At 42.9% G+C, this 26863-nt stretch overlaps 1 protein-coding gene across 3 annotated transcripts in view; it reads right to left on the reverse strand.

The window, feature by feature from the left end:
• Nucleotides 1-26863, reverse strand: part of CC2D1B (coiled-coil and C2 domain containing 1B) — a 66044-nt gene that overhangs the window by 29040 nt on the left and 10141 nt on the right. For 2 of the 3 annotated variants that reach the window (XM_032768407.2, XM_032768405.2), the window contains exons 4-14: nucleotides 22050-22153; nucleotides 20338-20460; nucleotides 18364-18498; nucleotides 11488-11779; nucleotides 10727-10851; nucleotides 10500-10575; nucleotides 8844-8954; nucleotides 4542-4672; nucleotides 2834-2906; nucleotides 1230-1339; nucleotides 216-420 (exon numbers count right to left, since the gene is read on the reverse strand). In XM_032768407.2, the coding sequence (XP_032624298.1) occupies nucleotides 216-420; nucleotides 1230-1339; nucleotides 2834-2906; nucleotides 4542-4672; nucleotides 8844-8954; nucleotides 10500-10575; nucleotides 10727-10851; nucleotides 11488-11779; nucleotides 18364-18498; nucleotides 20338-20460; nucleotides 22050-22153 (1485 nt within the window). Of the gene's footprint in view, nucleotides 1-215; nucleotides 421-1229; nucleotides 1340-2833; nucleotides 2907-4541; nucleotides 4673-8843; nucleotides 8955-10499; nucleotides 10576-10726; nucleotides 10852-11487; nucleotides 11780-18363; nucleotides 18499-20337; nucleotides 20461-22049; nucleotides 22154-22260; nucleotides 22351-26863 lie in introns of those variants that run through there. The other variant, XM_032768408.2, reaches the window with a different exon arrangement.

A 26863-nucleotide genomic window follows, 5' to 3' on the forward strand; every position in this document is an offset into this window, starting at 1 on the left:
TAGTCACCCACTTTGCCTCCTGGAAACAAAACTGCATAACTGATTAGGATCTGCCCCCACAACATGGAGTGGTGCTCCTGCCGAAGTGAACCAGAGCCACACATTCATGTCTACAGGCAGTATTTTTTCCTAAAACTTTAAGAAAACATTAAGAATGTTTGGTCCAAATGAAATGGCATGTGGATTGGTGGGAGTGACCATCTCTTCATCCTTACCGGCTAAAGGGAGATGGTCATTCGATACAGCTTTGTCTGGTGCTGTTACAGGAGTGGAAGGGGACGTAACTTTTTTCACACTCTCAGAAGAGTGCTCTTCCTGGACTTCAGCAGATGGCACCATAATTGGCTTAACAACTTGTGTTGGCTTCTCAGGCAGCTGAGCAGGCTTCTTGGCAACTGGGGCCTGCGTGAGAGGTTCGCTCTAGCATGGCAAAAGGAACGCATAAAACGTTAAATGCATAAAAACTAATACAAAGCTCAGGCAACTCAAAACATTAATGGCACAGTCCACTACATCAGACTTCTGCTGTTACACTGAGAGTAGCAAAAGACCCCAGACAGACACTAACTCAGTCTAAAAGTGATGTCATGCCAGGTCTGGCTGCTTGCTTGGACAAGTAACAGATTAAACATGGTGCTAATTCAGAAGAGAGGCAAAGAAAGGCAGGAACAGAAAATTGTCAAGATATTTTTCACCATTTCACTCCACTTGAAAACATGAAACACATTGGTCAGTAACAATCTGAGTGGAAAGAACCAACCCAAAATCTTATTGTAGACAGCACGTAAACCCCATATAAAATTCTGAGCCACATGGAGGCAACTTTTGAGTGCTACAGAGCTGTACAGGAGGAATAGTCACCACAGATGCAGTTGTTTTGAAGACAAAACCCACATATAAATCGATACAGGGAAACAGATACAAGGAAAAAAGGCAAGCCAAATTATGGCCCTATAAATCCCTTTAGAACAGTCCAAGGTCTTTCATGCAAGATGAACTCTTTGCAATTCTCACCTCATCAAAAGATCACCCCACCTTTACACTTCCAGCTGATTCTCACTGTCCACCCCCTCCCGAGACCAGAATGTGTACTCTTCCGGCTTCCAGAAGAAAGGTATTTTATTGCAGTACCTCACCCAGCTGGAAATCCAATAGCTTCTTCTCCATCACAAGAAGATGTTTTTTTTTAAAAAAAATTATACATATTGGTAAATAATTCAAACGTCCACCTCTTCATCTTCTTTCTCCTCCATGTTAGCCAGATGGTTGGCACTTTCCAGCACGGCAGCTATTGTACTGTCGCCATCTGTGGGTGTCACACCAGGAATGGGGGGGAATCCTGAGAAGGAAGGAGATATGGTTCAAAACAACCAAATAAAACAAACCCTGAATTCTGTACCTTTTGCCCTTTCCAGGGATGTAAGTCTTTCTCTCTGTCATCATCCCTTCAGGATCAATGCTTGGAAAAGCGCCATGGTTCTGAAAGTATTTATCATCATCCAACAGCAACCCCTCAGAAAGTCTTTCCCACAAAACTTTAGAAGTCAAAGCCTCATGAATCACAAAAGGCAGAGACAAACGCTATGCACTATTTGAAAACTGATATTCTCACTTTAGCAGTGGTATTACACATTCCTAACAATGGTATTTCACTATTATTGGACTGTTAGACATGCACATACAGATTTCATGGGGGAGGTCAGCGTTTCTCAAATTGGGGGTCCTGACCCAAAAGGGAGTTGAAGGGGGGATCACAAGGTTATTTTAGGGGGGTCACTGTACTGCCACCCTTACTTCTGCACTGCCTTCAGAGCTGGGTGGCCGCAGAACAGCAGCTGTTGGCCAGGTGACCAGCTCTGAAGGCAGTGCCCCGCCAGCAGCAGAACAGAAGTAATACCATATGTGGCAATACCATACGGTGTCACCTTCACTTCTGCGCTGCTGCCTTCAGAGCTGGATGGCCAGATAGTGGCAGTTGCTGACTGAGGACCCAGCTCAGCAGGCAGCAGTGCAGATGTAATGGTGGCAATACCATGCTATTCTTACTTCTGCACTGCTGCTGGCAGCTGCTCTGCCTTCAGAACCTGGGCTCCTGGCCAGCAGCCACTGCTTTCCTACTGCCCAGCTCTGAAGGCAGCACCACCACAAACAGCAACCGCAGAAGTAAGGGTAGCAGTACTGCAACACTCCCTACAATAACCTCACGAACCCTCTACAACTCTTTTGGGTCAGGACCCCGACAATTACAACACTGTGACATTTCGGGTTTAAATAGCTGAAATCATTAAATTTACTATTTTTGAAATCCTATGACCGTGAAATTGACCAAAATGGACAGTGAATTTGGTAGGGTCCTACTCACAAGGGTGTTGCAAGGTATATTTAATAGGTGTAAATAGACTTATGCCTGCTAGAACATCTCCAGGGATTTCACAACTCCCTACCAATAAACCAAAGAGCAAATATTCCCAGTGCTTCCCCTCCCTCAAACTGGGCTAGCGGATGGGGACCACTCAAGCGCTTGCCTATTGTTAAATCATGCTCTCCAACTTGTCTGAGTAGGGCCAGCTGGAGGGAGCACTGTTCAAATGTTCACACTTCCTTACAGACAAGGTCACTAGCCAAGAATATGCAACCATGTGAAAAAGTTAACAAGCGTAATAAGTAGTCCTGCAGTGTATTTTTCAATGCTGTCATAGAGCCAAGCCAGTCTTCTCACTGTGAAAGAGGAGGAGGAGCTCAATGGGCTTCTGAAGCAATACTGCCAGAAGTCCTCTGGGTCCTAACAAACAAGGGAAATGTTAGTGATAGGGTATTTCATATATACACTTACCAGGGGGAACTGGTAATTCAGCAAAATTCACTTTTCTCCCTGCTTTATGGGTTCTTATGGCATCTTGGTATTGCTGTAATCAGAGATGTGGTTAGGCTTAGGCTGGACTTTGCTATTGTTAAGCTAGTCATTTCATGCTCAAACTAGGAGAAACATTGATGCTGAATGTAAGGTACTTTGCTATAAAGTCACATGCTGCTTTCCAAGTCCTCTGTGCACTGCAGGTTTTCTGTACAGACATGAATCTTTGCTGCCCTTGTTGCTAGGACTGGCATGGGCCTTGAAGGGCTGCAGAAGCTGCAAATGCAGACAGTGAGCAAAGTAAGTGTCTCTCTCATCTTTCTTCTTAGTGGCCCCTCCACTCCCCAGCCCAGTAGTCCCCAAACTGTGGGGTGCATAGGGGGCTCAGGTCAGTCCCCATGTAGGGGGTGGGGAAGGAGTGTCACCCAGCTCTGCCCCTGGCCCCACCCCACAAGCTGCGGCCCTGTTTCCCCAGCCACGGCCCACTCCACCCGCATTCAGAATGGCCCTCTCTGTCTCCTGGCCAGCTTCACTTCCTAGCCCCAGCTCCTCCTCCATCCCAAGTTCTGCCCTCATTTCCTCCCTGCCTCCAGGTCAGCTCTGACTCTAGCCTCAGCTCCTTCCCCCTTCCCCAGTTCTGCCCCCAGCTCTGCCTTCAGGCCACATTCCTCTGCTGAGGATGGCTTGACTGTGCAGTAATGGAACAGGGGGTCCAGAGAGATTCCATTATTGGTCAGGAAGTCATGACAGTAACTGCCCTAGACAATGAACTTTTCCCTCATACTCCACCAATAAACAAAACACAGAACAAAAGATATTTCTCTGCAGAAGCGTGTCCGCAAAAAGCCTCAGAACTCCAAGGACTGGATAATTAGAGACAATTTTTCAGCCCAGGTTGTTTTTTTTTTTTTGGTGGTGAGCCTCCAATTCTGCACTAATGATTGTACCCACAACAAGGGGTCCCTTATATGTCTATGTCTCTGTGTTCAAGCCCACAGAATTGGGAGAATAGTGTCTGAATACCCAAACCTTAACATCCCTCAATTTCAACAGGTTCACACATTAACGGCTTGTGTCCCACTGAGCCTAGTACAAATTGCTTGATATACATTAGACACCATCCCATGAACACCACTTAGGGAACTGGCGCTCCCGCCTTCATAGGAGCCCCACCACCTTGTGGGGTGGCACACGAGAAACAGCATCAAAAAGGTTACACTGGATTTAAAGTCTATTATGCAGCCAGAAGGGGTGGCTGAGGAGTCTAAACATCATGTTTTAAAGATCCACTCCTCCTTAGACTCTCAGTCTCCAGTCAGTTATGTCAGCACTACATTCTATAGGCAGTTTACAAGGCAGGAATTCTCTGGATGGGAATTTAAAGACCAAGGTTCTACATGGAGGAGTAAAACACCATATCCATGTAGGGGTTTGCACAAGTGTCTTTGGACAAAAGGTCTCCATCCTCCCACATTGTTCTGCCTTGAAGGAGCATTGAATTTCAATTGGGTTGTATGTGAATGGTTTATAAAGCATTTCACTGAGATAGAGGTGCTGTGCAGGAAGGAGCAGCAGCTTAACTATTTTAGCTCATTCCAGCTGGCAGGACAATATACACATTTCAAATACTTTAATGCTTTGCTGGCCAGCTCCAGAAGCCAAGCTACTTGCTGTGCTTCCCTTTTACCTTGGCTATCCTCTCATGCATCCTGCCTTTCCGATCATCTCCACTTGCTTTGGCCTGTGCTGCTGCAGATCTGTATTTCTCCAACCTCTGCTGCAAAGCTTCCAGCACAGTTTTCGGCTGCTGAGCAGACACTAAAATAATATAAACAACAAAATGCCACACGATTGAGACTTCAGAACATGTGCTAGCTGCCTCCATTCCCTGCCTTCCCCAACCTCCTGCAGAGCCATTGATACACTGGAGAATTTTGGTAGCAGTGTCCGTTAGGTCTGCACATGACTCTCTCTCCTTGTGCCCTGCAACGAGGCTAGCCAGCCTATGTGGGCTAACTCTCTTTAGTTCCTTCTCTACCACAGAGTCATTGGTAAGTACTCTGAAGCAGAGGAGAGGAGGATGGGTTGTGGAGCACCCACAGGGGGACACATCTCGAACAACCATCGTCACTGCACAAGGTGAGTAAAACTTCTTCTTCAAGTAGTGTTCCTATAAGCGCTCCACTGTAGGTGACTCCTATGCAGTACCCATATGGAGGCCTGAGACTTCAGAGTTGGGTCAGTTACAGATGACAGTACTGTGGAGCCGAAGATGGCATTGGAGACAGAGTCACAAGTGATCGCATAATGTTCTGCGAAGGTACGGACTGATGCCCATGTCACTGCTCTACATATTTCTGATATAGAGACATTCTTGAAGAAGGCAACAGACGAGGAGATGACCTTACGGAGTGTATAAACAGTATCCGGAGGAGTCATATTGCTAACTTGTCTGATATAGTTTGAGATCCACTTGGAAAGCCTTTGGGCTGATACTGCCAAGCCCTTGGATCTTTCCACAACAGAGAGGAAAAATCTGGGGGACTTCCTGAAGGCCTTCATTCTGTCCAGGTGGAAGGCAAGGCCCCTCTGACATCTCAGGTATGTAATATAGCCTCGCTGTTGTCTTAGTGAGGCTTAGGATAGAAGGTTGGAGGATGAATCAATTGGTTCACGTGGAATGGGGAGGTTACCTCAGGGATGAATTTTGGATGTGGTCTGAGCGTAACTTTGTTCCAAAATAATATAGCATGAGGGGGATGTGCCATCAGAACTGCTATTTCTCCTATTCTCCTGGCCAAAGTAATACCTATCAGGAAGGCTGTTTTCATTGAGAGGTAAGTAAGCAAACAAGTGGCCATGGGTTTGAAGGGATGCCTGGTCAGTCCTTTCAGTACCAGTACCAGGTTTAAGTCCCATATGGGAAGTGGGAAGCTGAGTTTGTGGAAAGAGGTTTACTATACCCTTGAGGAACCTTTTGGTGGTCACGTATGACAGAACTGTGTACCCCTCTACTGGATGGTGAAAGGCTGTTAAAGCCACTAAGTGACTAAGAGCTTCTACACAGCCCCAGCCTTTTTACGGACAGTGCATAATCTAAGATGTATGGAAAGGTCATGGATGTTGGAGAGACATTTGTTGGGACGTACACCAAATCCAAAAGCTGAACCATTTTTGCAGTTAAGTACGCTGTGTTGAGGATTTTCTGCTATGTAATAATATCTCTTGCACTTCCATCAAACAGATGCCCTATAGGTATTTGAACCAAGAAGGAGCCATGCCTTGCGGAGGAGAATTACCAGCTTGGGATGTAGAGTATGATCTTTATTATATAAGAGGAGATGCAGAGTGAGTGGGAGAGAGATTGGTGGGCATGTTGCAAGCTCTGACAGGTAAGGGTACCAGGTCTGTCTCGGCCACATAGGAGCAATTAGAATGACGTGCTCCCTTTCCTCTTATTTTCAGTAGGACCTTCAATAGCAAGGGAAAGAGAGGGAAGATGTACAGGAGGTCCCTGTTTCAAGGGAGGAGGAGAGTATTGCCTAGGGAGTATTATCCTATCCCTGCTCTGGAAGGGGTTGCGTAAACATTTCTTGCTCAGGTAGTGGTGAACAAATCTGTGGTCAATGTCCCCCAATGCCTGAATAGCTCCTGAAGTACTAATGAATCTAGTTCCCACTCGTGGTCATGTGGGAATTTGTGACAGACTGTCTGCCATCGAGTTCTGTGTACCTGGGAGGTAAAGCCACTGACAGTGAGACATTGTGGGAGATACACCAGTTCCACAGTCTCATCGCTTCCTCACAGAGGGAGGGAGACCTGACTCCCCCTTGTCGATTTATGTAGAACATTCAGGCAATGTTATCTATTAATATTTTCATGTGTGACCCTTTGATCAGCAGGAGGAAGTAGACACAGGCATTCCTGACCCCCCTTAGCTTGAGGAAGTTGATGTGGAGAGAGATCTCACTGAGTGACCATTTTCCTTGTGTCTAAGGTCATTTAGATGTGTGCCCCACACTATGAGCGATGCACTCGTGTTAAGAAACAATGACGGAGTTTTGCACAAAGGGGATCCCTTTGCAAAATGTTGGCTGGGTCTTTCCACCGGTCTAGGGAGATTTTGACCCTGGTGGGTAGTGACAGGGGTTTGTCTAGTCTGTATCTGTTTGGTCTGTAAACCAAGCTGAACCACATTTAAAGGCACCGCATGTGAAGTCTGGTGTGAGATATTACCACCGTGCCCACTGACATAAGACCTAAGAGTAGGGAATGTCTGGCTAATATTTGTAGGCTGTTTTCAATGGCCTTTGTGAGTGTAGTCAGAGAGACCTGTGCTGAGATAGGAGGGCTCTGGTTCACAGTGTGTTGAGGTCAACCCCTATAAACTCCAGGCGCTGCACTGGAGTGAGGATTGATTTCTGAGCAATGATCTGAAGGCCCAGCTATGTAAACAAGAGAACTGTGGCTTTGGTGACTCGGTGAGCCTCTTGGAAAGGTGAGCTCTGAGGAGGCAATCATCTAGGCAAGGGTAGACCATGATCCCTGGTGCATAAATGGCCAGCCACTACTGAGAGAACCTTGGAAAATACTCTAAGATATTCTGCTCTCTGGTTCCCTATCCGAATCCGCACTAGAAAGTGGGGGTGCATGGCAAGGCAGCAGGGAAGACTCCCATGCCAGACAGAGGCTCTGTGTGGAGGTCCCAGTATCGAAGAGAGAGGAGACGAGACTCTGGCACATCATTATATGGAGGTCTCTTGAGTGCTGGAATTGTGGTGGTGCCAAATGGCTCGATGCCACTAGCAGTGGCAGGGGGTATGGAGATATTGTCCACGCTGGCTGTTCAAGTATTGGATGAAGCATTGTACTGACAGGGCATCACCGTACCGGGGGTGACTTGGAGTGTTTGCTCCTGTCCTCCTTCTTAGGTACCACTGACTTGGTGCCGTGCCCATTGGGTTTGTGGGCGCAACAATGTTACTTGCCCCAATAGTCTTTCTTGAGTTGGCCTATTTGGGGATTGGTCCTGCTTTGAGCAGGGGGTTGGACTAGATGACCTCCTGAGATCCCTTCCAACCCTGATATTCTATGATTCTATTTCAATGCCGACGGTACTGAGGATACCAAGCGTGCTAGGGATCATTTGCAGCTAGCTCGTGGCTCACTCTGAGGACTTCCTGCTCTCTTTTTTGACTTATGAGAACAGTTGGCAGCTGATTTCTTCACCCTATGGCCTTTAGATCTGCCTGGAGACTCTTGGCGTAAGACTAGAGAAGGTCTGAGAGCCACCTCCATGAATATAATCTTCTGTCTCAGCTCTCTGTCCTTGCGAGACCGAGGTCTAAGATGCTGCCAGAGAGCACAATTTTGAGGGACATGTACTTCCCTGAGCCAACGAATGTACTGTGAGTGTGTGTCTGTGACGGTGATAGCCTCGTTGCACGAGAAGCACTTCTTGAAACCTGGATAACCAAGCATACCCTGCTGGGGGGAAGAGCCCTCAGTGAGAAGGGTGGGTATGAAAAAAAAGTAAACTATCTAAATATATATGTATTAGAAGAAAAGGTAAAAAAATAAAAGACACTAGACTAACTACTACTAAAAATAAAAGCTCTAGGCTACAAAGAAAAGGATGAGATAATAGTCACTAATGGACAGCTAACAGCTCTGTCTCTAGCTGGGGCGGCTGAGAAGCAACTGAGGGGGGTTAGCCCACATGCACTGGCTACCCTCATGGCAGGGCATGAGGAGAGACAGCATATGTGTGGGCCTAATGGATATTGCTACCAAAATGCTCCAATCAGCAGCTTAGGGATGCAAGTACGCCTACAGTAGGACACCCACAGGGACAATGCTCAAATTAGAAAGACAGTTTATTATGGACTTTCATTATCCACTCCAGTATTCATGTATAACTTGGACCAGCGTCCGAAAATCATATAAGAATACGACTCAGTACAGAGAAGTCCTGCTTTACAAATCCTACCTGAGGCTTCATGGCCCTGAGGTTTGAACATTGTGGGGGGCTTGGAATTTTCAATGGGAACAGATGCCATCCGGTTTGATGGAGCCTGTCTCTTTTCCAGGCTTACCAGATCTATGAGGAAAGAGGCAATTTTTAAGTCTACATTAGGTATGAATTTTTGGCATATAAGAGAGAATGTGTGAACAATCTTTGTAATTTGCTAACAATTTGAGGACTTCCTCCCAGAGAAGGACAGATAAAAACCCCCACCTGTTAAGATACTCAGCTCTGGCAGTGCTCATCACTGGATGCTTTAAAAGGTCATCTCCCCCATCACCCCTCCAAATGTTATATTTACTTATATAATATTATACTATGGGGAAAAATGTTCCTCTGACCCCAGCCAGTGATCATTTTATGTCCTAAGGATTTATACCCCTTATAACATTTTTATCCTAGCTAATGCAACTACACTTTTTCATAATTAAAGCTATGTCCAATTATGTTTCTGAATCTTACTAAGCAGCCTCAACATCCTACAGCAGTGAATTCTACAGGCCAAGTGTTGGGGGAGTATAGTTTTTATCCAGTTTAAGTCTTCTGCAGGACTGAAATATTTTAATACCAATGTTTGTTTCAGGATCAGAAATTTCTACTAGTCCTAAAAGCATGGGTCATGGTCCATCCAAATGTCTGTAACGGTCAGGTCATGTGATAGACTTTAAAAATGACACCATTCTGATTAGCATCTTGTCCTCCTCATTTCTCCTTCCACTAACCATTTTAATCTGCTGCTATCTCACAATCCACAAGAATTAGAAAATTACACCTGATATCAACTGGAACCTGTAATTTTTAGAACCATGCAGATAGTTTATGCACGAATCACTAGTTTTAGCTGTTTTCTAGACAGCAGCCACTAAAATCAGGTCAGAAATCAAGTGTGTGGGGAGGGTGAGAGGGGGAATTTTAGTGGGGAAAGGAGGGAGGTAGAAATGAAGATAAAATCAGAATGTAGAAGTTTTAAAAAGAAAGGCACTCTTACAACCTGTCACTTAAATCAATGTTTCTATTACTCTAGTTTGTGGAGCAGCTTCTGTCACAATGGAAAAAACATGTGTTATCCTGCAAGGATTGATGTGTAGGCTAGTCAAAACCATTCAGATTTCTACAGGCTTTTAGAAACAAAAATGCTCAAAAGCCTCTCTGCATCCCTATGGTGCTTTGCATCTTTACTTAATGCAAATAAAACTTATGACACCAGAATTGAAGACATCCAGAATTGAGAGAACCAAACCACAAAGTGAACTGGATAGATTTAAGGGAAGACAAGGGATGAAGAAGGTTGGAGGTAACAAAGAGAGATTCAGTTCTAACACATGTAAATTGCCTCCACCATTCTGTATGTCTTTCACACACCCACTCCATGCTGGGAAATAGGAATTTACATTTGTTAGAAGATGTCCACAAGAGAATCTTTGGTCCACAATATGGAGTCCAAAAACCACTGCCTAAAACCATTGGGAAGCGGGGATTCTCAGCACTCATTTCTAACCCAGATGGTTCAAGAGAGTGACTTTAAAATGGGCGCTGGCCCTTCAGTTCACTATGTCCATTTGTTACTAGATAACAGGAGAGGCTTAAAAGTCTCCATCTAACAAATTCTTCTGCTCTTACCTTGTGGAGCTGGGGGCATATCCTGGAGGTCTACCGGCTGTCCACTGTCTAGTGCTTCTAAAACCATTGTAAATTTCTAAAACAAACAGAAAAACAAAGCCAAAGAAGACTTATTCCTGTATGTTCAGCAAGCCACCTGTGATCATTTGGAGCACCCATGTGAGCACAGGGAGCATCTGCCAGGATTCAGACTCCTAACACAGAAGCTTGGTTTGTGAATAGCATACCTTGCCAGTCTTCATATATTCTTTTGCCTTCTCCAGATCTCCTTGCTGTTTGGCTTTCAGAGCTGCTAATTTATACTCTTTCTGTCTTGTAACCAGTAGTGTTCGTGTGCTCACGCTAAGGGAATCTACATAAGAATGAAATCAAGACTTACACAAGCACCTGATATCTGCATCCTTTGACATTCTCATACATCTACAGATCCATTATTTCCTTATTGCTTTGACTCACACATCCACATTATGTACAGTGACTTCTTTAACCAGGGGCATCCCCAGAAGTCCTGTCAACCAAGGCAATTCCAGCAACAACGACAAACCAACACTGTGCAGTTCCACAGTGCCTTTCATTAAGATCACAAAGTTCTTTACAAACAGTGAATTTTGCCTCACAGCTCCTCTGCAAGGCAGGGAAGTATTACCATAATTTATTGACTGAGGAACTGAGGCAGAGAGACCATGAGAGACATGAACAGACACCTCAGTACAGGAAGGAACCTTTAGGAAGTCTTCACCCTATGATTATAGCACATCTTAAAGAATGAAATCTGGGAGTCAGGACTCCCAAGTTCTATTCCTGACTGCAACTGACTCAATTAAGTGACCCTGAGCAAGTAATGAACTCTGTGCCTCAGTATCCTATTTATAAAGGACTTTGATATGCTCAAGTAAAAGGTGCTATAGAAGCGCAATGTATTATTGAATCATAACCTGTCTGGGAAGATGTGTGCTCCAAGGAAGGCTGATATGTTGAAATTACCTACCATCTTGTAATGTGGTACCCATTTCCAGGACAGAAGTAGCAGCAGCAGGACATTCTAAAGAGGCTGGCCCCGGAGACAACTTCATATCATTGACAGGCTGTAGCTCATGATCTGCAGATGATTCCACTTTCTCCTTGGGTATTACTTTCGTTGGATCACCTAAACTCTCTGGCACAGTTCCTGTGGCTCGAGGCATATTAGCAGAGCTTCTCCCTGATGCTACAGGGGGTGGCATTTCTTCCCCATTGATCTTTTTGCCCTTCTTCATTGCAGCCAGCATGGTTTCCAGTGTCTAGCAAAAATTGAGGAGTGAAGTCAACAGGTACTAGCATGTCCATCATATACACAACTTGTGTAAAATAACCACAACTCAGCAAACTCATATTCTTATTTACAACAGGAACCACCCACGTCCTTCTTTCTGGAGAGCTACTAGATATCTCTGCCCATTAGTATTTCCTCCTCCTATTTTTTTGGTCACGTGCGAGTCTTAGTCCTGGTGAAAGATGCTTGACTGACACAGCAGCACACAGCAACAATTTTTCTCTACAGAGCAAGTAATACAAGCTTCCTCCATTCTACCTTGTCAATGTATCACAACATAGATGGTGATACAGGATCCTACCTCTAGGAATGAGAAGACATGTCAGTCTCTATGGCCCAATCAATCTTTTGTGACTCAGACTTCCAAAAGGTGAGCCATTCGCTGTCAACTGTGAAACCAGTTTTTGTAGTAAGACTAGGTATATTTTAAACACAGCCTTCAGTGTGGTATCTTGGTGCAAGTGCAGATCTCTGTCCAGCAGATCTGGAATGTAATCACCAAATTCATTTCATGTGGCCCAGGCAGCCATCAGATGGTAACAGCCAGAATTGGATTTGAACCAGCTTTTGAGAGGTGAAAGGCCCCTGGCTCCTATTTCCAAACTCAGGAGCTACATAGTCCCCTTGCTAAGAAACAAAGCTCAATTTCAACTCAATTCTTTACCCCAACACCAAACATTATCCCCGTTACAGGGGCTACTTAACACCTAGATTAGGCAACAAAGCCAAAAAAGTGACATAGACTTCACAGCAGAACATGCATTTACCTTCTACACTGGCTAAAATGGTAACAAGACATTAAAAAACCCAAACAATGACAAGGCTGGAATTTGTACTTTTAGAAAACTAGTCATCACGCCATAACTATTATGGACCGGCTCTGTGGGAGATCTGGGTTCAAATCTATCCAGACAGAGTCTCACCTACCACTGCTGCTGCAGGCCCGGAAAAGACTTGAGTGCTGTGAGATCAACATATGCAGTGGAATAGGAGACAAATGCCAGCATAGAACCATAGAAATGTAGGGCTGGAAGGGACCTTGAGAAGTCATGGAGTCCAGCCCCTGTGCTGGCACAAGACCAAATAAACCCAGACCATAACTGACAGGTGTTTAACTTTTCTTAAATAACCTCCAATGAAGGGGATTTCACAACCTCCCTTGAAAGCCTATTCCAGTGCTTCACTATCCTACAGTTAGAAAGTTTTTCCTAATACACCTCTACCCCGAAATAAAACTCTGTCCTCGGGAGCCAAAAAATCTTACTGTCTTATAGGTGAAACCGTGTTATATCAAACTTGCTTTGATCCGCCGGAGCACGCAGACCCCGCCCTGAGAGCTGCTTTACCGTGTTAGATCCGAATTTGTGTTATATCGAGGTAGAGGTGTATTAGGAGAGGTGTATCTAACCTAAATCTCCTTAAGCCCATTACTACTTCTCCTACATTCAGTGGACATGGAGAACAACTGATCATAGTCCTCTTCATAACAGTCCTAAACACATCTCAAGACTTATCAGGTCCCCCCATAGTCTTCTTTTCTCAAGACTAAACATGCCCAGTTTTTTTAACCTTTCCTCATAGGCCAGATTTTCTAAACCTTTTATCATTTTTGTAGCTTTCCTCTGGACTCTCTCCAACATGTCTACATCCTTCCTAAAGTGTTGTATCCAAAACTGAACACAGAACAAAGCCTCACCAGTGTTAATATATGCCCAAAACATTAGCTTTTTTTTTTTTTCAACTGCACCACATTGCTGACTGATATTCAATTTGTGACCCAGTATAATTTTCTTTTCAGCAATATTACCATGTAGCCAGTTATTCAGTTTTGCATTTGATTTTTCCTTCCTAATTAAAGTACTTTACACTTATCTTTATTGAATTTCATCTTCCTGATTTCAATCCATTCTCCAATTTGTCAAGATAGTTTTGAACTCTAATCCTGTCCTCCAAAGCACATGCAGCTGCTCCCAGCTTGATATCATTTTCAAATTTTATAAGCATACTCTCCACTCCATTACCAAGTCATTAATGAAAGTATTTAATAGTACCAGATCTAGGACTGACCCCTGAAACCCCACTAGATACACTCTGCCAGTTCAACAGTGAACCATAGATAACTACTCTTTGAGTACAGTCTTTCAACCAGTTGTTCACCCACCTTATAGTAATTTAATATAGACTGCATTGCTTGAGTTTAATTATGAGGAAGTCATGTGGAACTGTGTCAAAACTGCCTAATTAAAATCAAGATTTATTACATCTACTGTCTCCCTCCTATCCATTAGCCCAGTAACCATGTCAAAGGAGGAAATTAGGTTGGTTTTGCATGATTTGTTCTTTGTTCATTCAGGTGCTTACAACATGATTGTTTAATAATTTGTTCCAGTATCTTTCCAGGTGCTGAAGTCTGGCAGACTGGTCTTTAATTCCCTGGGCCCTCTTTGTTCCCCTATTTAAAAAAAGATAGGTACTGTGTTTTTCCTTTTCCAGTCCTTTGGGACCTCACCATCCTCCATGAGTTCTCAAAGTGCTAATGGTTCTAAGATTGCTTCAGGTAGCTCCTTAAGTACCCTAGGATATCATCATCAGACTTGAGTACCTCTAACTTATCTAAATATTCTTTAGCCTGTTCCTTCCCAGTTTTGGCTTGCATTCCTTCTCTCTTGTTACGATTGTGTTGAGTACCTGGTCACCATTAATCTTTTTAGTGAAGACTTAATGCCTATTTTGCTTCAACACCTCAGCCTTCTTGATGCCACCAGTTATGAGCACTGCTTCCCCACCAAGCAGAGAACCTACATTTTCCTTTGTCTTTCTCTTGCTCCTAATATCATTAACAGATTGTCATCTTATTGCCTTGTATGACACTGTATGGAATATGAGTAACCACTTGTAATATTTCTGATACAAATATTATAAATGGGGCCCTACCAAATTCTCAGTCCATTTTGGTCAATTTCACAGTCACAGGATTTTAAAAATCATAAATGTCATGATTTCAGCTATGTAAATCTGAAATTTCACTGTTGTGTGTGTAGGGGGCAGGGGCACAAGATTATTGCAAGGTGGGTTGTGGTACTGCTACCCTTACTTCAGCACTGCTTCTGGGAGTGACGCTGCCTTCAGAGCTAGACAGCTGGAAAGTGGCAGCTGCTGGACGGAAGCCCAGCTCTGAAGGCAGACCCTCCCACCAGCAACACAGAAATAAGGATGGCAGAGTATGGTATTGCTACACTTACTTCTGTGCTGCTGCCTGCTGATCTGGGCCCTCAGTCAGCAGCTGCCAATTTCCGGCCACCCCTATTATTTTGGGGGGATTTATTTGATCCCCCTAAAATAACCTTGCAACCCCCAATTTGAGAAATACTGCTCTCCCCCATAAAATCTGTATAGTATAGGATAAAGGCACACAAAAGACAAGATTTCACGGGGGGGAGACCAGATTTCACAGTCCATGACACGTTTTTAATGGCCACGAATTTGGTAGGACCCTAATTATAAAATTGCTATAAATCTTACAAAATATGCCATGTATCAGTGGAAAAGTTATGATTTGCTAAATATAATAATCATACTTGTATGTACATATCACACACCGGAGTGGAGAAGCGAATCTCTTTATTTGACATCAAATAAGGTGCAGGAGATACAAATCTCAAATCATGCACGAATTACTATCTGTTGCCATGTCTTATATACCTTACTTGTTTACAGAGATGTTCACAGGTGCTATAATTCAAATTCATTAACTACCAGATCTTTTAATTAACTATATCCTTAACTCATACTACTGACCCCCCCCTTTGATTGATTACCTCCTGTACCATAAACAAAAGAACAAAAGAAAATGATAAATGATCACATGTACTCATGCTAGCTAGCAGGCCTGAGAATGTAAACTTCTGACCCCACGCCATATTGCCAGTTAATTGGAGCTTTGCCCCCCCGCCCAACACTATGAATTATAAGTATGTGAGCTATATCTGTATCTCAAACTTTGTGCTGTGTTTCTGGGTGACATCATCAGACAGATTGCCATCAGTACTATCTAGCCTGCTTGACAGCCTATCAAAGGCCATCAGCTATACAATGAACCCATTGAGAGGCAGGGGTTACACTTATGAGTTAGCAGGACATGTAGGGACATGCCTACGGACAGGGGGTTAAAAGGCTTTTCCATGCCATGTGCTGAGCTTGTGTTTGGAACAAAGGATGTACAAGCCACATGGCAAAGGACATAAAAGGCAGCTGCCTCATCTCCATTTTGTCTTCAATGCTGCTTTCAACCTCTGGATTAACTTAATTACAAACTGAAGCTTTGAACAAAGGATTGAACAACCCATCCAAGCTTTGGATGTATTCCAGAGGGATTTTACATGTCAACAAACTCACCAATGCAGCTTAGAACCTGATATGTGGATTCTGAAGTTGTATGTATCTGACAGTTTGACAGTTTAATGACTCTCATCTTGTTCTTCTCTTGTCTAATAAACCTTTAGTTTTAGATATTAAAAGATTGGCTGACAGCATGATATTTTGGGTAAGATCCAAACTAATACTGATCTGGTGATGTGGCTGGCTCTTTGGGGATCAAAAGAACATTTTTGTATAGGAGAAGAGTTTTAAATAACTTCTCACTTTACAGGATCAATGTGCTAATTGGTCACCAGAGAACTGGAATGCAGTAAGGGGGGCGGTGTGATTTCTTTTTCAGCTTCTTGATTACCAGTGTGGGGAATCAAGTGCACAGGTTGGTGAGTCTAACTTCAGTGTTAATCACCAATTTTGGGAGAATCTGCTCTCCATTTGCAGCCTGCCCTGGCCGTGGCATTTTCAGTGTGGGATACCCTAGGCACCTGCAGGTCACACCGTGTATTTGTCTTGCTAGGTGAAACTCATTTTGTGCCTTAGTGTTTCTGATTTTGTCCCTATACGCTTGTGCTATTCTTGTGTACATGATGCTCAGAAGCCAGTCCTTCGGACAATCAAGGAACAGCTTTGGACTGTGAAGGGAGCTCTACTCTATTCTTAACTGTGACACCGGGATCTCACAGGCTGGTGGCAGGCTTTGTGGAAACTTCCCACATTGGAAAAACAACAACAAAACATGAAGCCTCAATAAGACAGTAAATTTCTAGATTGGATAAAGCAGGCTTTTGGGTTTTTCCCTTAGGGAATGACTGCATGTACATTTCCTCCAAGGCTAGAATGAATTGGACAGGACATAGAGCTCTTCCAGTCTGCACATTTCCTCTTCCAAGTCTGGCTCTCTCTTGACCCCTTATGTACACCAAGCCATTTAACAATTAAAAAGATATAAGGTTCTTCCCTCACTGGGAAGTACTGATCTCTAAAGCTTTGGAACAAAATGTAGAGCTAGATGGAATATGAAACATGGTGGAGCAGAAGGCAAAGAACCAGGGAACTCACAACAAACTCCTCTTGCACAACAAGAATCACCTGCCACCGCAGACTCAAACACCAAATGCCACTGTTTGGCTGAGAAGAGGCAAAACCAGATGAAACTGTTCTTACTGCAATCTACAATAGACATATTGGGGGAGAGACTGTTCCCATTTTCATTAGTAAGTGCAGCTGAGGCACGCAGAGGGATTCCTCCCCTCAATGCAAACAAGCAATTTAGCAAAGCAAGTGGAAGGTTGGTACCTGGGAAAGGAAGTTTTAAAAAATAAACAGCTACCTGTGCTAGGGAAGTTACAATAATTTATTCAAAGGGTTCACACTGTCACTTTAATAAACATAGCCCAAATTCAGATCTAGCGCAAGTGAGTGTGACCCTCATAGAAGTCAGAGGGCCAAATTCAGCAGTGACACAAGTTGGTCAGAAAATGGCATGTAAGTTACCTTCAGTCTGCACATCTACTGAATGCCAAATTTGGGCAATTTACTGGGACACCACTTTACCATGTACACACATTGGATGTGAATTAGTCCAAACATGTATCTTGCATGACCTGCTTATTTCACTATTGAATTTATCCCCCAATTTTCAAACAAAAATTAATTACCCTGTGGTAGCACCACATCAGAACAACTGGAAGAATTTTTAGAATCAGGTTTAATGTCTACTATTTGTAGTGTTGAATTACTGTTTGCAGTCATCTTGGAATATGAAGATATACTCATCAGTGTCCTTGTTTATAGTCCAGCTCAGTTCCTGACTCTCGTATGCCCTAGCAAAATATTACAATGTGAGAATACAAACACTGCAGGGGATTGTTTAAATACTTTTCCCTTGGATTTCAAATAAAGAAAGGTGAATGGAAACATTTCCACTGACCCTTGAAAATCATGTTTATACAAGACCTACATTTTAAGCCTAATCTATTTGACAGGACTGCTTCAAATTAGAACTCAAAGAAAACATGGCACAGGCTCCTTAGTCTCTCCTGCACACAACACTTGCAGTCAGAAAACCCAGAAAGCATCAAGTAATATTTCTGAATCAATTCTGTCCTACATTTAACAAGGACTTTCCTCTTCCACTGAAAGCCCCTCCCAATCCTTCGTGTAATGAATCCAACATACCTTAAGGCCTCTTTCGTATCGTCGCACTTTGCCACTCTCGTCTGCCTCCTTTGCATTAGAGATTGCTGCCTTATAGTTAGCGATTCTGTCCTCTATCGTCCGCTGCAATTCACTGAAAACAACAGGAGATGTGATCTCAAAAAAAAAAAAAAAAAAAAAAAAAAGGAGGTTGGGGGGCAGGACGGGGAGTAAGGCACATTATTTAATTTTCCCAAATTACACATGCTTCACCCTACCACTGAAAAGTAAGCATATCCCTTCTGTACAAAATAACACACACACACAGACTGGGCTCAGGAATCAAGACAGCAGGAAATGGAAAAATTTCTCTGAAACAGAAGGGCACTTGTACTGCACTAATGTTTCCTGGATCCATCTCTGGGCTTCCTATCAAAGGAGCAATAGAGAGAATTAGGTGGAGTAGTTTAGGAAATTTACAGCCACAGGGTTACCGGAGACTGGGTGGTTAGGACTAGATGAAGGAGAACAGTGATGCCTCTCAGACATGTGCCCAGGTGGGCTGGCTGTTATTTTGAGGTGCGAATGTATGTTTTCTTCACCATCTTAATTTTACATCTTTCGAGGATTCTCACAAATTGGCTTCAATACAAGATCTCTTCCCACCTCCCCTTGTGGGCTGGAAAGTCTGCAGTTTGGGACTTGCACAGTGAAAGAAGCATCAGAAACAACCAGTTACCATCCACTACTTATAAGCACTGTGGTTGTCAAATTGACCTGTCAGCTGGCTCCTGATGTAATTATTGCCATTATCTCTACACAGACCTACTCATGCCCTATTTATTAATGTGCACAATGCACGGAAGTCCTGAAATCTGTATTGTATGAGAACAGAAGAAAAGCATCAACTAAACAAAGAACCTGACTGCACAGACAAATTCAATAGTAAACAGATTCTGAAATTTTATATAACTCAGCACTACTGACAGCCTACTTAGGAGAGGCCTCAGGATTAAAACAGCAGTGGTTACTGCAGGTTAGGATTCAGGTGCACTGATAAAAGGTTGGGTGTGGGGCACAGGGGCAAAAAACACTGGGATGGTAGATAACTGGAATGCTGGAAATCAAGACTGAGGTTTCTGTGCGTGGTGTACAGTACAGCCCTGCAACCTGACCCGAACTCAACGGACCCAACTATGGAGTGTCGAGTCCAGGTAGAGTGGGAAAACAAACAGAACCCCTTGGACTCAGGTTGGTGCTCCTCTGACTTGTGGAACAGGTTACAGGGCTGGCTGTGTGCACCTCTCCTGCTAGCAGTTGCCATCTTGTTGCTTATTTGATTATAGGATATTATAGGCCATGTGAGGGAGGCAGTATGGTCTAGTGGACAGAACCCTCGACTGAGACTCAGGAGACCTGGATGCCATTCCTAGCTCTGCCTTGGCCTGCTGGGTGATCTTGGGCAAGTCATTTCCCCTTTCTGTGCCACCTGTAAAATGATAATCATACTGACCTCCACTGCAAAGCACTTTGAGGTGTACTGAAAAAGCACTGTATAAGAACTAGGTATTACTACTGCTATGGGTAGTGTAGCATAGCAAACTGCGCGGTGTTTCTAGACTCATAACAAGAATACTATAAAGGGAATTAAGGAGCAATAGCAGAGCTGTAAGCTGTATAAAGGAAGTCTGCACACATTACTATTATTTATATAACACCATGGATGTGCTAAGAGATTTACAGGCAGCAAGACAAAATCCTTGCCAGAAGAGCTTACAATGTATATTATGTTTGGCTCTGTCTGGTGGTATTAGTTCCTCGTTTTCACAAACACCAAATTCACCCAAAGAACAACGCAAGATGAAATCTAACTATATCAGTATAGTGTCAGCTTCCACCAGGAAACAAACAGAGGTACAAAATTAGCCAGAATACAAAGTGAGCTTGTCATCTTATAAACTGCACAGTGAGAATGATTCAGTGGAACTCCAAGTCAACCACACATCTCTTTCTTACCTCTGCCTGCAGCTCACGTTGCTGCTGTATTACTGGTGGAGCTGCTAGCACCTCCATCGCTACGGTTTCATCCTCACCACTTTCGGTCTCGTCTTGCTTGCCCAGAACTTCCTGCAACTCTGCCTAGAGCAAGAATCAGTGAGGTGGTTACTGTAAAGCATGCTCTGCTTTCGGTACCACGTGAACAGATGCTGCAGGAACTAAAGCGCCTCCCCACTGCCACAGTGGGAAGAATGATTCACATCCTGAAGCCTTTTGCCCAAGGTAATGTTTCAGTGTAGATTTATCTGCCAGTTTGTGTCAAAAGTAATACCTCTATGGGACACTGGCAAGTGATAATCAACAGGGGCGCAAGAGCTGGTCTGGAGAAAGTACGTACCTCCTGGCTCTAGAAACTAGAGTTAAACCTCAAGTAGTCTTTGATGTCCCTAACTTCTCCTGCCTTACCTAATTTTAATTTGTTTTGCAGCTGACTTCATATACTCTGGTTCTGGCCAGGAGTGGAAATGTTGAGGCACAATATGAAGGCAATTCCTGGGGAGCTCACAGCTCAACATATAGGCTAAGGTCTCTTACATAACCTTTTTGTTGGGTAGCTCTCTATCTGACAACTGAAGAACATGCAGTACTTAAGACAAGGATCTTATCTTTTCGAAGGCTGTCTAAACCCCAGCTTCAAACCTCCAAATAGTCACCCTTCACTAATGATCGTACTAAGTGTAGTTTAGTGCCCCCTCCATACAATCCACTCACACACAACACACTTTTAACAAACACAAAAACCATTTTAGCTCAAGGATATGGTTATTAGGCCCTGGCCACACTCAGAGCAGAAATGTCCTAGACATAACTATAAGTAGAATAATTGCTAAAAGGATGTTGGGATATGTAAGGGTTAAGCAGAAACCTAGGAAACCGCTGGTGTGCAGGCATGGCATTAGGGAGTAGAGGTACAGGCAGGCACTGCTTCTGTGCTTGATAGATAAAGTGCTACCCCTTCCCTTCTGCTTGTTAAGGATTGATAAGCATTGCAGCTGCATAAGGAACATGTAGAGCGGTATTGCCTCCCCCCTCCCTTCCATTCTCAGCTACCTAAACAAGCTTGAGGTCATTGCCCCTTCCTCCCCTCCCTGCAAACTGCCAATTAAGGGAATTGGTGGATACAATTATTGCAAAGAAATGTATTTTCAAAATAAAAATGTCTGTAGAATACACTTAATGCTGTAAACAGTGGCAGCGATAATTATATTTATTGTATGGGTGTTCATATTACTCAATAAGGATTTTGGAGGTGTTGCAGTAAATGTAGGTATTTACATACTAACTTTAATAAAAAGAGAGTGTGCTGTAACTAATTCAGTGCTTACTTGACAATTGGGTCGAGGGGAACAAGTACCACAATAAAGAAGCCCGTTTACTCAATCTGCCTCTGGGTCCCCCTGTACTTCTTCTAACAAAGGATTTCAGCCATGTTTCCCTAACTCACACGGACTGGGATTTTCCTCTCTCCCCATCTCCTCCAAGAACCATATTCACACACACATTTGTAGTCAGGTACTGTTCTCATCTTGGTATGGACAGCGTCCGACCACTCAAAAATGTTTAAATCAAGTTTTGCCATGTCTTAATTTCCCTTCAAAAAGTTGAGAGGCTTTGTTGCTCACAGAGTTTACTCCATAAAAGACCGAATTCTACTGGCAGTAAGTACATACCAAAAGGTCCGTATCCTCCTCCAAACCCTCCTCCTCCTCCTCCTCATTCAGGTCCTTCATGCACTCTGCAGCCATCTTTTCAATATGATCCATGGGTAAAGGGGCTGGAGAAGGCAACCAAAAGGAGACAAGCCATGAGGATCTAGCATACTGTTGGATGGTGCAAACCTAAACCATGAGCATATTGATTGGAAAAGAACTGTGAGCTCACTTGTCACTTCTCCCTTTCAAGTGCAGGAGGTGTTTTCTAGTCAGCAAGAAAGTAAAGCTGGTGAAGTAATTCCTGGGCCTTTTTTGGCTGAAGACCCACCACTTGCAATTGATCAGTGCCTTCTGCTCCATCTCCCTTGTCCTGTCACTCCATCCTCTGGTACATTTGCTGTATCTCTATTACATTCTTTTCCTCTCTCTGTTTTATGCTTCTTCCTTTTTTCCTTTTCTGTACATTTCCCTGGTTTTGATTTATTTTGTCGTCTCTGCTCCTCCCACCTCTGCTCCACTTGACCACATGTTCTCCCTCCTCTGTTGCATTTTCACTACATTGTGTTGCAGATTGTCTGAAGGAAAATGTACTGTTTAGTGCCACCTATAGAAATATGTGGGTGAGGGAGAGAACATGCTGCTTAAAGCTCACCACAGCAGATGAGGAGTTCAGGAATACAACTTGATAATTCTGGAGCTTTGACAACTGGCAGGAATTTCAGTTACACATGAAAGAGCTTTTCCTTTTAAGAGTAAATTGAATCATGGAGACTATTATTGTCAACAGTACTTACGGTCAAAAGGAATTTTATTTCTAGAAAATTTAGTCTTCCTCCACTAGAACAAGGGGTCCATGTACCCTGAAATGTGCCTCTACTCTACTTCCCTTGTTATATCTAGTGCATTTTTCTTGCCCACTTGTGTTTAATGGAGTTCTCCAGAGAATAGTAAACATGCAGATTTCCATAGGGATAGGTATAAGTTTGTATGCTGGCAATTGCAACCTGACCAGATTCTCTCCATACTCAGTAAAACATATGCTCACACTCTGTGCTCTCATTTGCCCTACAGAAACAGATTCAAACTATTCATTTTCCTTGTCCCCTTGTCAAACAACGGCCTCTGCAACCCAGAATCAGGAGCAAGTAAAAGAGAAGCAAGGCGGGTGAGGTAATATCTTTTATAGGACCAACTTCTATTGGTGAAAGAGACATGGTCTCACCACAGAAGTTGGTCCAATAAAAAAAAAGATATAATCTCACCCACCTTGTCTCTCTAGTATCCTGGGACAAACATGGATAAACAACAGTGAAAACAGGAGGTAAAAGTACATTTTAAAACTTCTCCTAAGCATTTACAATATTGGAAACAGCCAGATTTACAACTATGAAGGAGCAAGGTGTAAAGTTCTCAGGTAAGAACTTGAGATGCCTGGCTCCTATCTCACAATGGTTATACCCTGGTGTAACTCTGTTTACTCCTGACTTACACCCACGTGGGACACAGCAGAATCAAACCTTACATAGATTATGAGTTGCTTAGAGCACCCTTAACTGTACTTATTGAGCCTAAGGTTTCAGAAGCTATGCCTCTAATGTAGAGCTGAGTTAACCGAGTTTAAGTGAGAGCAGGCACACCAAGAAATAATATTTAAGCTGCACAGTAATTGTTTTAGCAGTTGACATGTTGTGCTAACTTGAGTTGCATTCTACATTTCTTGACGGGCCAGCCAACTTGAGTTAAAAGCATCACCACACTCCAGCTAAGGGTTTTTGTACATGGATGGGACTTGAGTTAGGGGTAACACTGGCATTATAACTCAAATTAACTCTGTAGTGAAGACAAACTCTTAGTAGCCCTCATGCAACATGATGCCCTCTCTGCTCTTGATGCACATAGTATCGATACCATAGATCCTCAACATTACACTTCCTACTACATTCAGCTTCAAACATTTCTCTATTTAAATTTTCTTCCAAATCCTGAAATATTTTTACTATTAGTGTTGCAATAGAACCTAATGTCCCCAACCGAGTTCAGAGCCTCATTGTGCTAGGTGCTGTTCACAAACAAAGCAAGAAGATCACTACAGAGAGTTTACTGACTAAATAGACTAGACACAAAGTGTGGGGAAAAGGAATAAACTCAATTTTATAGGTAAAGAACTGAGTCACAGAGAGATTTAGGCCCAGTCATGCAAAAAGGACCACACAGGTGACTCCTGCACCCATGTATAGAACATTTATATCAATGGGGTGCTGTACAATTTCAGGGGTCCACTTGGGACCTCAGTGACTAGCCCAAGATCACCCGAATTCCATGGCAGAGTGAGGAACTGAACCTAGATCTCCGGAGTCCTAGTTCACTTCTTTACCCAAAAGATCATCTTTCTTCTCTGTTTAAACTGTGTACATATCAATCAATTCCAGGCAGCTCTCATCTGCAGAGAATGGATACAACGACCAGAGTCCAGCAGGAGAACTGACAAAATAATAATTCACTACTAACCCAATACCAGATACAAACTGAGCAACACAAATCACCTGCTTGCTACCAAAGCAAAAAGTGCAGACAACATTTCAGAATAGTAAACAGATTTTGTTTGTTTGTTTAAGATTGACAAAGAGTCTTAGCCACCAGACAGGCTTTCCCCTTCAGCTTCATAGCACTAACAAATGGCCCCATAATTCATAGCATACAAAATAAGTGCTGCAAACCAAAATGTGCTGCCATTGAGGAAGGTTTCCCCTCTTGAATCCACAGGAGTGCCACAAGCCAAGCTGAATATTGGAATTTAGATCTGTCACATAAGTCAGAGAATGTTGCCCCATATTTCCCCTCTGCCTACCCAAGATGCTGCTGTTCTAATCATCTTCCTCTCCTTTTGTCTGAGCAAGTCCTCTTCTCATCTCCTCACTGGCCACTGGCTCCCCTCCTCTCCTACTTCTGTTTAAGCTTCCAATTCTAATCCTCCTCTTGAAAACGCTACCCAACTCCTCCCCCGCTTAACTCTCTGATCTCACCTCCACTTATGCTCATTTTGCCTTCTGTCCAACCATGTCTCCTAATTAATCCATTTTGTATTCTATACTCATTCTCAAATATGTGTCTTCTTCCCTACAACCGCCTACACCCTGTTTAAACTAGTCTTATTCTTCCTCCTGTATAGACATGGATCAGATTCTGCCCTCAGTTATACAAGTGAAAATAACAGTAGGATTTCACCTATAGCCTTAACTACAGAAAAACAGGGATGCAATGCTCAAGCAATGCCACTGCTGACAAATGTGGAAAATATCTGATACCTTCAGTGGGCACAAATACTGACTCATAAAACCTTACAGCGATGTTGAGGATTAATCTTCATTCTACAGATGGGAAACAGTGAAAAAAAAATATGAAGTGACTTCATGAGCTCCAAAGAAAGAGTCTGTGTCAGAAATGGAAATAGAGCTCTGAAGTTCCTGATTCCCAGACCTATGCTCAAACAACCAGACCTTACCTGTACATTATAGAGGTAGTAGTGACAAAAAATTAAAATTAAAACCCACTGCAACTGAAAGTGCCCACAGGAATCTCAGAGAGAAACAGTGGATTTGATGGCACAAAGAGCATCTATCTCCTCAAACACAGATCTAGAACACATCCCCTTAATCTCAGGGTATTATCAGGATTACTGATCAAGACTTATTTAATGCTTTCTAAAAGTCATTAGTTATAAGGGCTAGAAATGAAAAGTCAGTTATAGGATTCTTTAATTCAAACAACAGGATTTTTTATCTGATGGCCAGTTTTTAAAAAAATATACAATTGTACCTTGATCCAACAGAAGTTCTATTAAAAGTAATATTTAAAAAGGAACAGGATGAAGAAATAGCTGCATTAATTTATTTCAGATACTTTAAAATCTTCTACGTTCATTACTCTTCAAGAGTAACTATTATCTTGAAATCTAGTCAGTATCAAAATGAATTCAAATTTAGTTTCAGGTACTACACACTTGCCTCTGAGTCTTCCTGCCAATTATTATTGTGATTTTACAATCACATTTTCCTGTGTATTTATAAATTTTCCTCTCCCTTGCTGTTGTGTGAAAGTCCCACACAAACAGTATAGGAAAATGACAGTGCAAGAAACAATGAAACGGATTACACACAAATACTGTCAAATACACAGGTTTCCAGACTTCGTTTAAGGTCAGAAAGGTTCATTTTAATAAACTAGCCTGATGTCCTGCATAACACACGGCAAAGAATTTTACCCAGTAATTCCTACATCATGGCAATAACTTCTGGCTGAGCTACAGCATATTTTCTAGAAAGACATCCAGTATTGATGTAAAGACAGCAAGTGATCAACAGTCCACCACACTTCTTGGTAAATTATCCTGTTCCCTCACTGTTAAAAAAACCTGAACCTTATTTCCAGTCTCAATTTGTATAGCTTCAACTTCCAGCCACTTGATCTTGTTACAACTTTGTATGCTAAATTAAAGAGCCCTCTACTCTCAAAAATCTTCTCCCCATGTAAGTGTGACACCCTGTACCCCCCAGTTACCATTTTTATAGGATTACGATATATTTTGTATAAAGTATGCCTTGTGAAGTATCATTTGAAAACTCAATCTGCTGAATATTATTTTCCTGTTAATATGTGTGTAACAACACTGCATGTAAAATTATGAGATTTTGCTATATGATTGTTACTGAAATATGTTGTGGTTCTGGGTAATGCCCACAAACCATTTCTCAGAGACAAAGACACACCAGCAGGCCAGCAAGGTGCTAAAGTGCCATTACCTGTTTAACTGGCCTCCACCAGCAGGGGAGACA

This window comes from Chelonoidis abingdonii, chromosome 7 (assembly GCF_003597395.2).
Source record: "Chelonoidis abingdonii isolate Lonesome George chromosome 7, CheloAbing_2.0, whole genome shotgun sequence".
Classification (NCBI taxonomy): Eukaryota; Metazoa; Chordata; order Testudines; family Testudinidae; genus Chelonoidis; species Chelonoidis abingdonii.